This window comes from Amblyomma mixtum, chromosome 2 (assembly GCF_055824585.1).
Source record: "Amblyomma mixtum isolate Tamu chromosome 2, ASM5582458v1, whole genome shotgun sequence".
NCBI classification, from domain to species: domain Eukaryota; kingdom Metazoa; phylum Arthropoda; class Arachnida; order Ixodida; family Ixodidae; genus Amblyomma; species Amblyomma mixtum.
This window is the reverse complement of record NC_143013.1, coordinates 318,010,645-318,025,695: the sequence shown is the minus strand read 5'-3', so window position 1 is coordinate 318,025,695 and position 15,051 is coordinate 318,010,645. Positions and strand designations below refer to the sequence as shown.

General features: G+C 47.9%; 1 protein-coding gene across 10 annotated transcripts in view; it reads left to right on the top strand.

The window, feature by feature from the left end:
- LOC149365116 (scoloptoxin SSD14-like) overlaps positions 1-15,051 on the top strand; it is a 135,116-nt gene that overhangs the window by 47,219 nt on the left and 72,846 nt on the right. For 4 of the 10 annotated variants that reach the window (XM_089575183.1, XM_089575186.1, XM_089575184.1 and 1 more), the window contains one exon: positions 8,991-9,146. In XM_089575183.1, the coding sequence (XP_089431309.1) occupies positions 9,118-9,146 (29 nt within the window). In that variant the 5' untranslated portion in view covers positions 8,991-9,117. Of the gene's footprint in view, positions 1-8,805; positions 9,147-15,051 lie in introns of those variants that run through there. The other 6 variants (XM_089575182.1, XM_089575188.1, XM_089575187.1 and 3 more) reach the window with 6 other exon arrangements.

Genomic DNA, 15,051 nt, shown 5'->3' with positions numbered 1-15,051 from the left:
GAGACAACGGAAATGAACATTACAAAACACGGCACTGAAACAAAAGCAAATGAATTAAAAAACAAAAAGTTGTTCGAATTCTAATCGCTCTGTAAATTCCCTTACCGGAATTCGAAAAAGTGGCGAAGAAGCGGACGGACACCTTGACATCTTGTGGTTTCTGCACCTTGCGCTACATGCGACATGTGTCGTTGTGGCCATCCGTTTCGATGCTTCAGTACAGATATTAATTCCTGGTATCCAGCCCAACTTTTCGCATTCACGTCCGGATTCGCCGCCGCGGTGGCCCAGTGGTTATGGTGCTCGGCTGCTGACCCGAAATACGCGGGTTCGATCCCGGCCGCGGCGGCTAGAATTTCTTTAGAGGAGAAATTCTAGAGGCCCGTGTACTGTGCGATGTCAGTGCACGTTAAAGAACCCCAGGTGGTCGAGATTTCCGCAGCCCTCCACTGCGGCGTCTCTCATAGCCTTAGTCGCTTTGGGACGTTAAACCCCATAAACCTAACCTCACGTCCGGATTCTGACCACATAGAAAATTTGTCGCTGCCAGGGTGCCTCAACGCCGGCGTCGCCTAAAGGTTTTTGTCTGAAGTAAATATTAAGCATCTGGCAGCAGGATTCGGCTGTTTTATGCCTTAAAAATACTAAATGCTTCGTTCCTCACCGACATTTTGGTTAACTATAGCCCACGACCCAGAATGGCGCTGAAGTCACCACACTCCATTCTGTCGATTTTCACTGGCTCTATAACACGGTTTCATCGTTTCACCACCGTTTCACCACCGTTTTGACAGATACCCAATAGATTTCAAACGTTTGGTTTAGGTTTGGTTTAGTGGGGTTTGACGTCCCAAAGCGACTCAGGCTATGAGCGATGCCGTAGTGAAGGGCTCCGGAAATTTCGACCACCTGAGGTTGCTGACATGGCACAGTAAACGGGCCTCTAGAATTTCGCCTTTATCGAAATTCGACCGCCGTGCCCGGATCGAACCCGCGTCTTTCGGGCCAGCAGCCGAGCGCCGTAACAACTCAGCCACCGCAGTGGGGTAGCAGGTTAGTGTAAGGACAGTATTTCTGAATATGTATTGCGGTTTTAGTCGTCGCAGTTGCCAATGTGTTAGCAATTGTGTATGCTCGATCTCATTCACTAGAAGTCCGGCTCTGATGGCGAAGGAACTAGAAAAGATAGAAGAGATATGAAAGACAACAGTTCGCTCAGATAAAGGTAGATCTTCAGCAGGAAATAAAAACAGCTCGCACATCATTCGCAAGGGACGCACGAAGTGATATACGAGAGCTTCGAAATGAGCAAGAAAGTTTAAGCGACAGCCTTGACTTTGCGTATGGTTTATGCTTTATGGGGTTTAACGTCCCAACGCGACTCAGGCTATGACAGCCACCGCAGTGAAGGGCTTCGCAAGTTTTGACCAACTGGGGTGCTTTACCGTGCACTGGCATCGCACAGTACATGGGACCCTAGAATTTTGCCTCCATCAGAATTCGACCGCCGCGGCCGGGATCGAACCCGCGTTTTTAGGGTCGGCAACCGAGCGCCATAACCGCTGAGCCACAGCGGCGGCGTTGACTTTGCGTATGCTGAAACTGAAACGCAGAAACAACAGCTCGCCAAATGCGAAATTGGGCACTGAAAAAGACAACGCCAAGGCAAAATCTGAAATTCTAGACAAAAGTAAACAGGCCCTTGAAAAACGAGTACAGTCGAGCCCACTTATAAAGAACCTGACGGTCAGGCGGATTGCGTTCGTTGTATACGATATTCGTAGTAAGTGGACTTTCCCTTTTGCAGCCAAAATTACCAAATCCGCGAAAAGTGGCGTTAATTTCGTAAAAACTGCTTCAAGCGCGTCTACTTCTTCGAAGCAGAACCTACCGCGGGAGACCGTTGCTGCCAAATATATGCTTCAGGGGAGGGGTACAACAAACTGTGGTTCTAGCATCCACGGCAGCTGATGTCAGCTCAGACGCATTAATCAGATTCCTAGCGGTGGGTAGTGTTCATACTTTGCGTACAACGGTTGCGTCAGTACCCGGCTCTGCAATGTTCTCTCCCCACGAGCGTAGTCATCCGCGTCAGCATCCGGCCAGCTATGAATCAACGATGCGTTGCCACAAATCTTCGTGCGTCTGATCACGTGTGCTTTAGACAGTGTCATATATCGTTCCTGGGCACATGCAGCGAGGAAAGGAGCGCAATTTTCGTGCGCACAGCTGCACTGTCTGCCATCTGGCGCTGCCTGTACAGTCAGGACAGAACGAAACGCGAACTTGTAGGGGAGACAACAACCATAGCTAACCTAAATTAGATGCATATACTACAAAAAAGTCCATTCGTCATATTGTAGGAACAAGCTTACACTGGCAAATATTGTACTCGGGCTGTAATAACAAGTGTGCATTATTTATATTTGCATACACTGGCAAAACGATACAAACAACTCCGCAATAACTAGTAAGAACTTGATGCAGTGGCACAATTGAACAAGTGCTTTTTACAGCCTTCGAAAATACCTTTTTCGCGGACAACGCTAGGCAAACAAGTGCTGCGTCATTCTCTTCCGACATAACTAAACAGTCCTCACAGCAATCAAATTGATATTAACCGCACTAACATCTCCGAGCCTAAAGTTTTCCTTGGGTAGGAAGGATCAGGCCACTGAATTTATTAACACTGTAAAAACACTACTATTGGCGTTTGCTTGATCTGATTAACCTCAGGAGCTTGCGTATGTGCTTCGTTGTAAAGAAAGAAAACGGTTTCGCTATACTATAATTTTTTTTCTTACTTGCATATTGTACCTAGAACTGCATAACTCGAAAAGTGGCAGTATGTAACTTATTTTGTTTGGTTCTCTTTGTAGAATTTATACTTTTGATTTGCTCTGTAATGTATAAAAGTAGAGTAATGTATAGTCGTTTTCAAAACAACACGGTCCACTGCTTCGGCAGCAGGAACGACTGAGGCGCCGCAATGCGCCGTGGCTGTCACCGTCGGGCTAAAACCCCTCGATGAAGTAAACGCAATGAAGGCCTTTGAACTTGCCTGCTTGTCTCCTCTCTTCGCGTGCCGCCGGATAATCGAGCTTACCACTGGTCGAGGTGCTGTGGTCACGTGTTAGGGCGCCCTTTTTTGGCTCCGCAGCAGACGACGGCGCCATTATTGTTGTCGTTGCCTAAGTGACATGGCAAATACCCACGACATGGGTTAGGCCAGGGTTCGGTGCGGGGGGTCAGTAGAAGAGGGTGAATTGGTGCGAATCTAATATGCTTTGGGTAAGAACTCCGAATAATTAAAGAGGAAATTAAAAAAAGAAAAAATGAAAGAAAAATGAACGGGCGAGAAGATTACATAATAGAATACATGAAAATTGCAGAAAGATCTTTTTTAAATGCAGAAATTTTGGATACCCTTAGAAAGGGAATCTGCCGGTAGCAATTACGTAATCGTGGAGGTATTTGCAAACTTGATGCAATGCAAAACCTTTGGCGCTAGCACCGAAGGAGAGAAGAAGCGGGACCTACAATGTGAGCGCCATTGTCTGGGATAGAAATCGCGCTTCTTTTTCTTTTTGTGCGACAGAGTTTTGGCGGGAGGCGTCTCTCCAGCTTTGACGGCATCTGCGCGCTGCGGCGATGCCGAGCTTCTGTTGCGCTTATGGGTGCAACGAGCTAGGCGGCTGTGGGAAAAGTTTTTCCGTCGTTCCGTCCGGAAAGAGCTACGCGGCTGGCTGAAAGCTTTCGCTGCACAGGATCGGCCGGCAAACTTTGATAATGTGCTGGATCCGCGTCTTTGTGAGGTGAGATGTTCTTCAACTGTCCGTCTTTTCTCTGGGGATTTGGTGTGAAGCGCGAGCGACTGCAGTCTTTTTTCGCAGTTAATGCCGTCTGGCATGGTTGTAGATGAATTCGTTCGCTCGCGGGCTACGAAAGCCGTGCTTCTCCATGTCCTAGCCTCGCCATTCACGCTGCTGGCTCTGCGGGTGTAGCTTTGATGCAGTGCGCATAACGTGGCGTATTGGTTTGGTGGTAGTCGGACTCGTTCGCGAGCTCGACTCGAAAGTTTCGCTTCATGTTGTTTGAGCCCCGCCATTTAGGTCTGATCTTGATCGCATCGCTGGACGTATTTATTTTGTTGCAGTTGGACTGCTTCGTTCACCAGCTCGATACTAAAGAGGCGGTTCTCGCTGTTCCAGCGACGCTGTTCCTGCTGCTCGTGGTGCAGGTCTGGCTTTCGATTTTGACCGTATTTGTTCTGGCAAGGTTCATGCCAAAATCGCTCGTTACTGTGTCTAGGCGCAGTAATGGCAGCTGTCGTTTGAATACTCCATATTTGCGCGGACAAAACTTGAATATGCAAGCGAGGACCTCCGTTAAACACAGTAGCAGACATTTTCTCCTTGGGTTTGAAATTTTCGCTTTACGCAACTTCCTCAATAAACCAACGTGTTTGCTTCAAGCAAGACAAAGTAAATTCGAGTTTTGGTTTTTCTGCGCTTGAATTTTTTTTGTTAGCATCGCACGTTGACCGAAAGCAATTAATTAACTGCGGAAGTCCAGGCTACTGCACACTATGCTTGGCAACTGCACGATGGAAGAAAAAATCCTCTTATAAGACATTATTGCGTATACTGACCCAAGATGGCGTTAGCCTAAATAGCAACAGTCTAGTGAGACATGCAGCATATGCAGCTGCGCGCGGAGCATTGGTTAAAAGCATTTTTGCTTGCGTTAATCAACCCAAACAATTAAGCCTACATAAAATTTTTCTGCTCACAACCGCGCTAGAGTGCGCAACTAGAGGACAGTATTCCTCTATTTACAAACAAACATCGTGACTACCGTCAGTCGGATCATTTTAACGTTAGCCTGCGAGGTGTCCGATGCATAGTAACTCCGAAATATTTGCCAAGCTTGCCTGCACAAAAAAAAAAAAAATTAAAGCTGCTACGAGTAGGCACCTACGCACTGAACAGCACAGCCGATTACACGAGCAAACGCGCCTTTGAGTCAAGAATATGTTACGGCAGCATTACAACGCCATCTGTTCATATAAGGCCCATGCCGCACTTTTAGTCGTACGTTGTTCTATTTCCTCTTGACGGAATTAAATTGTTAATAACATTGGGCAAAAGACGCCTGTCAAAAAAAAACATTACGAGGGTATTCATTACAGTGCCGCGAACTCGCTCGCGCACGCCGCTTCTACCATGTGCACGGCAATCAAAGCGATCACAGTCCAAAAAAATATGCCCAGGCTTAGCTTGGTTAAGCCAAGAATGCGTAGCATATTGCGCGCGCGGTCTTTTTGCGCGAGGTATTGCTTGGCGGCACTCGATTTTCTCAGCAGCTTTTCCTCCGTGACGTATGGATGGATTGATGGATGGATGGATGGATAAATGGATGGATGGATGGATAGGAGCGCCCCCTTTTAAACGGGGTGGTGGCAACCGCCACCATGCTCAGCCGTCCTTTTTTTGTTTTTCTTTTCCCCTTTTTATTTTTTTCTTTTTTATTTTTTTACGTGGTTTGGTGACGTCACGTCACCACGTGACGCGACGTCACCAAACCACGTGACGTCAAGTCACGTGGTTTGGTGGCTGCCTGGCCGCGCCCAAGGGCTGAACTGAGTGATTGCAATATGCTACGCATAAAAGTTCTGATAAAGCAGTGGAACATGGGTCGGGGCAGTTGTCTGAGTAACCAATTTTTGAATCTCTCCTCCCACAATCTCATTTAGACCGAGGCCAAGGCAGAAAACGCAAGCACTGTCTACTGCGCGCCGAAGTGCGAGTGTTGGGAGCGTCTGCTAGCTTCCACCGCCTAGGTGTCGCCACCGCCGGTGCTTGGAAAAGCCGAGAGAAGCAGCGCCGGAATAGGAGGAGGAGAAAGGAGATGTGGTTACTTTTAAGGCGAAAGCCTTTAATGGTTCATGCTCGCGGTCGCGTCCGTCCGTGCTATTAGTTCACTATAGTCCGTGAGCTGGAATCGTGCGAACTGTGGTCTCTCCTCCGCGCAGCAGCGCAACCTCCTCCCCTCCTTATTAATCGGCGCGCCGGTGGGGGCGCAGCTGTGCATAGCAACCGTGACGTCACACAGTAGCGAAAGAACGAGCACTGGTCCGTCGGCGGTGGCAGCTGCACCGCCGCTCCTTCGGCAGACACTTCGTTGCCGTCGAGTGAGTGAGACGCATGGCTTCGAAAAAGCCCAGTGATTCAGCGCCAAGCGGTTCGGCGAAGCGGCAGCGGACGCCGGATTCTCCCAACACCGAACGCCAGAAGAACAAGGAGCGAATGCGCATGCGACGACTGAACATGTCACCAGATGCGAACCACAAGGCTTTCGCCAAGCACACTTTCGAATTTCCAAAGTGTCTTCAGTAATTTTTATTTCATTGCGAAGGGTTACGTCGGGCCAGGGTTACGTCGGGCGCGCGTTGCATCCAGTGACGAGAAACTGCGTCCTCACTCTCGCGTGGGCATGTGAAGAGCTTAATAAATTTCATGCGCGGCATTGGCGTGTTCCGCCGCTGACGCTGGCCACGCAGGATGGCGTCTGGAAACTCGCGCGTCTTGATGCGTGCCGTGGAGGACGCACGGCGCGCGTGGATCGGAACGCATGAAAAAATTCCCCAGCGCAAGGTATTGTCGCTCTGTGGCACTATCTAGTAACTCTAGAGCAAGAAGCCTAGGGCTCCTTAGAGTCTAGCCACCATTCTTTTAAGTCCTGCAGACCTGATCTTCTTATCGCCGCGTTGTATGCATGGTTACGAAAAAAGCGGGTTTATATTTTCTACTTGAACTTTTTAACAAGCGCCGGTTGGGGATCATCGCCTTTCCGCAGCAGACACTTTACCAACTAAACTAACCACGTTAGGGCAAGACCTAATTGGTCATTAATTCAAAGCAGGAACGGTGTTAGTGCAATGTATTTAGCAAAAACCCCAAGGGTGAGTAGTTTTATAGTTACGAAGATAAACTGCTATGCTTCCGAGAAAGCTGTTTAGCTTTTCTTCGCTGCCATGCACACGCCTGAACTCATGCATACGTTAATAACTACTCCCGAAGAGTTTTCCTATTCTAGGCTAATATTCATATCTAAGGTATTTTTAAAAGCAGTACGTAAGTTAATAAATAAACCAACGACTTCAATTTTAGTAAGCATTATGTAATTACACGAGTACGGTTTGCTCACACAATAGGGATTTCAGCAGACCAAGCACTTTTAATACAGAAATAAGAATGCTGGAGTCTTTGGAGCGTGAGGTGTCCACTCGTGGTGTGTTTTAACTGTTCAAAGCGTTTGCTAAATCATTGTGTTTTTCGTCGTATGTTGCGCAAATTACTGCAGTCCTATCTCGGATACCGCAAACAGCAAGTAGTCATTAACGATCTTGTCTCACACCTTCTTAGCATAAAAGCAGATGAGTCAAAACGAAGCATACTGGAGCCCCTGCTATTTTGGCTGTATAAAAACTACTTATCTGATGTAAATGATAACACTACGTTCTTTACATATGAGTACACCAACATAATACTTTTCACGGCAGGAGATTTTGTCCCACGCAATCAATGATGCCACTTGTGTGTTAGGAAGGGTGCCATCATGGAGTGGGGCGAACTCTCTTACCATGAATACTAAACAAACAAAAGCCGTGCGGTTTCGGGCGCACAGGCGCTAACTACACATTATTTTTGTGCTAAAACTCTAAACACCGCAAACTGAAATTGTCCCTCATGTTAAACGTCTTGACGTTTTCTTTAAAGAAATTGAACCAACATATAGATTTGGCTGCAGCAAGGATTTTACGCATGTGCGGCATACTCAGCAGAATACAGTTTTACTCACGAAGAAGTGTCAAATTCATAATTTACAATAGTTTATGACCACCATTAATAGTTTCCATTTAGTGAAGGGACCGCCACTCAAATTTAGCCAACTTCGCGGAATTAGAAAGAAGAAAATCTATGAAACGAGATACCCTTCACCGAGGTGTCACACAGAACCTGCCTTTAAAGAGCTTAATTTACTATCATAACCTCAGCTACACGAAACCGTTAACAAAATAGGTTTCTCAACAGAGTTTTACTAGCGCCCAAGAGAAAGGCGCGTAGCACTCGTGTATTGCAAGAGTGGAAAAATCCATGCGTACTAATGAACCGCGCGAAACAAATGTCACGCTTTCTTCTTGCACAGTAATTTATGCAGTGCTGAGTAAGATTACTTATTTCGGTGGGGTCTTGTGTTTATTCATATTCTCTTTTCTTCTCTTCTTTTCCTTTTCCTTCATGGATGAGTATGCGCAGTGTGTAAGACTTCATATATTGCACGACTCCTGCTATTTCATGCTAAGACAAGTTTATGGGACCGTGAACTCCGTCAAGCTGTCTGTGCTAATTTTTGTTCACCCACTTCAGCTTCGATGTACCTGGAAACTTAACAAACAGAAAAACTTAAACGGATAGACTGAGCCGCTGTGAGCATGTCGACCAAATTTGTGTATAGGAAGAGCAGATACTTGACGAATGTCAGAAATATTTTGATTAATCCAGGTCGCATGAATTAACTTAAGTCTATGAGACCACCAGTCCCTTAGTATCGCGCATCATGCAAGTGATGGGCAACAGCCATGTTCTCCGCAGTGGTAATTGTTACGCCATTCGAACCTCGTTTGTTTATTTAGCCTATCGTACCGCACGCTCAACGGGATGGGAATGTTACGGGGCAGAGGCGTCGCGTGTAAGCAGTGATATCTCAGCCTGGCGGTTCTTTATCCCGCGACACTCCCTAGCAGTGTGTTATCTCTGGCATCAGTTCTTATGTGCATTGTCGTTCCTTGTCTGCGCTCTCTCACATGCCGCTTAAAACGGGCGCGCGTTGGCAGTACGCGTCCACCGGTTGGCGCAAGTAGGACGCATACCCGCAACTACTGCCGCCGTCGCGTCTGCTTATTGCGCACCACCTCTACTTCGCAGCTCTCGGACGGTGGACAACATCCTCGCCTGACGCAACGGACGATAAGGGCGTCGGCAGAGGATACTGCATTGCCCGGAACGAGAGGGTCACGACGAAAGGAGGCCGCCCACCATCACCGCTGCCGGAATGGCGCTGGAGCAGGGTCGTCGGATAGGGTGAGTCTCGAGGCACACGGCTCTCTGCAATGCACTGTTGATCCAGGTGGAGACTGGACAATTAGGAAGGAGGCTCCCCGTCTGCTACTGAAATTCCTTCAGGATACTCAAATGATGACTCTTGCGGTTGTTTGTATGCGCAGTGACAAGCAGCGCTAAGTAACAAATCAATGTCTCAAACACTTGCCTTTAAATATTAACGCAAAGGCATTAGATGGCTCATCGACACGAAAACCCGGCGTTACAAAACTTACGATTGGTAGAAACGGTGCGACGTCATCAAAAGCAGGGAAATACGGAATGTTAACCAGCACCGCTCCTACTACAAAGGAGGAGAATGAAATTGGACTATGATTCGGATGGAATCGGAATAGAACTGCAATGCTTTCGCATTATTCACAGGTAAGTTCCTGAAGTACCTCCGTTCAGTTGATGCGTAGCAATTGCCGGCTGAATTAAAGCAAGTCTAATCCCACCTTTAGCTAACAACAACATCAAGCTTAACGCGGTGATGCGTGCTCCGGTGATTCTGGTCAAGGCTGCCGGACGAGCGTGTAGTGGCCGAGATACGAAGGAGCGTGGTCAGGCCATAGTGTTAGGCTGTGCTTGGAAAAGAAGGGGGAGTGGTAAGATTTAGGGAGGCAAGGAGAGATGGTGTTTCCACCCCTAGGCACCCATAGCCCTGAGCATTAAACAAGAGTGTGGCTCTGGCTCATGTCTAAATGTTGTGGCTTTTTTTTCTTGGTTCCTTTCGTTTTTCTGGGAGTCGAACGCGCGGCTGCGGGAACAGACCTCCTTTAACGGCCGCTGAGCGAGGCCACTAGGCTATCGCCGCAGCCAACACGCCTCGTGTTAAACTGCACCGCACTCTCGCGCTGTGCATTGGGGAGCGTTGTCTTCAACAACTTCCGTCTGCTCCGTCCCGCGGCACTGCCTGCTCACCGTCGTCTTCTACATAGCACAAATCCGTGCTTTCGCTCCATTTAGAATGCAGTAAACATTCGCTAGATTTTTTTTTAATTTTGAAGTCATGTCGAGTGCACTAGCGTAAATACGCGCTGGAAAACAAGTTATACGGAATTATGGCGCACGGGTAAGAGGCCCTGTTGTTAGTCACATGTATTCCACATGGAAATAAATAACCACGCAGCATAAATGGGGTATATATGCTGAACTTATTTTGAAGAGAGCAAAATTTTGAAATTAATCGTACATCATCGTCCTCAATTGTTTATAAGAAGACAGTTTTATGGCTGCGAAAAATTAAAAAAAAATGATCGGATAGCGTATTACTGCTCAAATTAGCAGTTGAGGTTGTAAGGTATTGAAACGTGTTGGTTAACAAAACTTTGTGAAATTTTTTAAAAATATAATTAAATACAAAATAAAAACCTCCGAAGAGATGTGAATGCCTTTCGCGAGATTTTGTCACCTGGTGAAAACTTTACAGCGAAAAGCTGTCACAGGGAACTCGTACGCAATGGCTACGGCGGCATCCTTCACGGAACAGCCAAGGCAGCACACGCGCTCCTCATGAGCCCGTTGCCGCTTCATCTTGTTTGCGTGTCAGAGAAGAGACCGTGCGAGGCTTGGACGTTAATGGTTCGCTGAGCGTCAGTGCTGTTACAGCAAGATCACGTCACCGGGCCGAGCGCACCTCACACGCCCGTGACCACTTTGGCTCCTTTCCGGCTAAAAGCGGAAGTCGCGCGAAACATGAACCTCTTTCGTCATAGCAGACACGGGACCGCGGGTTCAGCCGGAAACAGCAACCTAGATTCGGCATGCTCAAGGCGGTAAGAAGAAGCGTCCGCAACCGTAGAATCTAGCCGTACGTTAGGCAGAGTGCGAAGCGTCTGGGCTCCGTGGTCAAATCGAGCCCGATGAAGTATCGAAAGCATAAGAGAGAAAGTTTTGGACTAGCTGCCTCCTTGTCCGTGCCTGGGCCGTCGACGGAGCCGCCGCCTACTAAACGTGCGTTAACAGAAGAGCAGTGTGCTCGCAAAATCAAACAGCTGTGCGAGCGCCGCCGCCCGGACAGCGGTGCCCTAGGCGATGTAGTTTTTTCAAGTTTTGTCTAATTGGTAGGAATTTGGCCAGCTCTGGTTAATATGGAAAGGCCACTGAGCTCGAATGTGGACTGGGAGCCGGAAATGGGTGATGATGATGGTGACTGAGCACCTCAGATGTCTGGCCCCAAAAAGACTAGCGGTGCTGGAGGTGGCTGTTGTCCAAATGAATTTTAAAGGTGCCGTAATCATCACTATGATCGTCAAACAATAAGCACGACCGGTGTGTGTGCGTGCATGTGTGTGCGTGTGTGTGCGTGCGTGCGCGTGTGTGTGTGCGTGTGTGTGTGCGTGTGTGTGTGCGTGTGTGTGTCTGTGTGTGCGTGCGTGCGTACGTGCGCGCGCGCATGTGTGTGTGTGTGTGTGTGTGTGTGTGTGTGTGTGTGTGTGTGTGTGTGTGTGTGTGTGTGTGTGTGTGTGTGTGTGTGTGTGTGTGTGTGTGTGTGTGTGTGTAAAACAGAGAGAGAGAGGTTGCTCCGTATCCTAGAGGGCATGCTAATCTCACCGTGTGCGCGCGGTGCACTACTTGCCAAAACTTCGGCAAATATTTATTGCCACGCAAATTCCCCGCAGGAAGCAATCAACGCTGACTAGCTTTTTTAAATGACTAAAGGTACGTTGATGCGACGTGATCAGTTAGTTAGACAGGCAGAGCAGTACTGCAGGTCTAAATTTCAATATGCAGGAAACCGAAATAATGCTCAACATCCGCCGCGGTGGCTCAGTGGTTAAGGCGCTCATCTACCGAGCCGGAGTACCCGGAGTACCGAGCCCTGAGCCGGAGAGCCCCACCGAGGCGGCCGCGTTTCGATGGAGGAGAAACTGAAAAGGTGGCCGTGTGCTGTGCGATGTCAGTGCACGATAAAAATCCCCAGGTGGTCGAAATTATTCCGGAGACCTCCGCTATGACACCACTTTCTCTCTTTCTTCTTTCACTTCTACGTTCCTCCCTTCCCTTGCGGCGCGGTTCAGGTGCCCACCGAGATATGCGAGACAGATACTGCGCCATTTCCTTTCCTCAAAAACCAACTTTAATGTTCAACAGTCTCGGAAGGGAACAGCATTTTGCAACTGGTAGCGAGGTGCTGGAAGTGGTAAGGGAATTCGTTTACTTATGGCAGGTAGTGACCGCAGATCCGAAACACGCGACTGAAATAAATTGAAGAATACGAATGCGGTGTAGCGCATTTGGCAGGTTCTCTCAGATTATGAATGGCAGTTTACCAATATCCCCGAAGAGAAAAGTATACAACAGCTGTATATGACAGGTATTCTCTTATGCGACAGAAACGTGGAGGCTAATTAGGAGGGCAGCGCAGTCAACTATGGAAATAAAAATGATAGGTGCGACGTTAAGAGACCGGAAGAGGGCAGAGTGGGTGGGGATCAAACACGGATTAATGACATCATAGTGGCAATCAAGAGGAAGAAATGGGCTTGGGCAGGGCATGTAATGCGAAGGCAATATAACTGATGGTCCTTGTGGGTAACAGACTGGATTCCGCGAGAAGGGAAGCGTAGCGGGGGGCGGCTGCAGAAGGTTAGGTGGGCAGGTGAGATTAAGAAGTTTTCAGGGATACAGTAGGCGCAGCTAGCAAATCACAGGGCTAATTGGAGAGATATGGGAGAGGCCTTTGCCCTGCGGTGGGCCTAGTCAGGCTGATGATGAATGTGAAAAAAATAAAAGGGCTACTGAAAGGCAATTCCTTTCTTTCGTACGGCAACGCGACAATCATTGCAACATTAGTCACCTTTCTTCGCAATTAGAAAGGCGTCAAGTACTCCACGAGTCATCCTATCACCACTCGAGCCCAGATTCCTGATACTCTCAGGCACCGGTTAACATCTGACTATGGTTTTGTAATGCTTACCTGCTATTGCCAAGATTGCCGAGGCCCGCGCCTTACGGGACATTTGATAGCCATGGCCGAGCCAGTCGCTGCCAGAACGACAGTAACGGTAACGGAAACGGCAGCTGTGAGATACCAATGTATATATAGAAGGTGAATGCGGTCTTTGTAAAAAAAAATTATGTTTTGCAAAGCGGATGGCTAAGTTGGATGGTGATAGTTCAGTGGTCAAGTGACTGAGTGCCCTGCTCGAATTTGAGCCAATATCTGTTAAATAAATAGCTGATTGTCCAGGCTATGGTCCTTTCTTCTTCTCAGTTTCCTGCATGCGTATTATTTTGGCTGGTTTTATTTTCCAGAATATATGGTGCTCAGTAAAAGCACATCCAAGAAGAGCAAAGGGAAAGAACATAGCCTCGGTAGAATATGTGGTCTTCAATGAGCGTTCATGTAATGTAAGAAGAGCGGAGGTAATATCCGGTAGCTCGTCACCAGTCGCACGGCGCAAACGGGGGGAATGCATTTTTGCTGCTACAGCACCCAAGGCTCCAAAGGTGCACTTTTTGTTTTTTCATGTACGCCCAATGATTTCGAAACTGCCATTTTTAAAGCGGTTCCACGCACGTCGGGCTAGTCGCTGTTTCCTATTCACTCCCGTGTGACACTTGACAAAGCCGCGTTTCTTTATTTGCACCACACAGTTATCGCTATCGTTAAATGGAGCTTTCCTTAAACAGGCAAAAGAATAGATAAGGCATTCTTCCCCCATTTTTATCAGAGCAAAAGAGTCCGCATTTACTTTCCCCCAAGGTACTCCTCGACCGCGAGCCTGTCATGATCGGTGTCGGCTATCACCTGTGTGTATACTATATAGAAGATGGGCGCTTCAATACTTAGAGTCGCAATCTATGCCATGTGTCGCTCAGATTTCGCCATATGCACAATCTTCTGAATAACTGTTCAGTAAAGCTGGCCCTTGAAGAAAAAACGTTTCCGAGCATCGAGTGTAATAATCATAGATGAGCAAGGGAGCATTTTATCAACATTTGCGCTCTAAAACTCTATAAGCATGTCCTCTTCTACAAACATCACCATAGCAGTAGTTACATCTTTTTCCTGAGTCTGTCCTAGTTTTCTTGGCAGTGTTCCGGGGGCATCGCATCTGTTCTGCAACAGTCGGCTTGTCAGTAATCCAAAGCGATAGCTTCAGCTATGCGGTTGTTTGAGGATCCGCATCGTGAGTGGTTCGTCTCCATTTTGATGGGTGCGGGATGGCGTCGGTGACCGCGCTTCTCTGCGCTAAGCGCTCAGCAATGCACTTAGACGAAACACGGCCCCCTCACCTAGCATTGAGCTTATCAGAAGCGGTAGTACACCGTACTGAACGCTATACGGATGTTACAATCGTTTGTTGGAGTGCCACTCTGTACTGCACAGTATAGCGCCGGTAACCGTTTTAACTGCCATGTGATTTCTTATTTCTTAGATTTGTCGTCTTTTTCGCCGCTTTCTTTGTTTTATTTGCACCGCATTCTTTTTTTTTTTAATCCTGGTACTGGTGCAGCAAGTTGGTTGGTTGGTTGGTCGGTCGGTCGGTCGGTAGGTCGAAAAGAGAGGGGGGGGGGGGGTGATATCACTTTGATCGACCCTGTTCGAGGTTCGATCTTCGCGCCACTGAGCCCTGCGTCTGTGAGAATGAACTGCTTCGCCTCGGCGTTCATGCGAGTGCAATGCCTGGGAAGACAGTGCGGCGAGAGATTGCCGTCCGTACCGACGTCGATGCGCACCGGGAGTCAATACGTTGAGAGCCCATTTGACCTGCCTGCTTCCACGTGTGTGTAATGATTTGTAAAAGATGTACTACAAGTCGAGCTATTTAATGAACCATGTTGCACGGCTTGTTCTACTGGTGATTCAAATTCCTGAACAGCAAACGAAACTATCGAACAGTTTAGCGCTATTTCAAGGTTATTCCGTTCGTTCCAG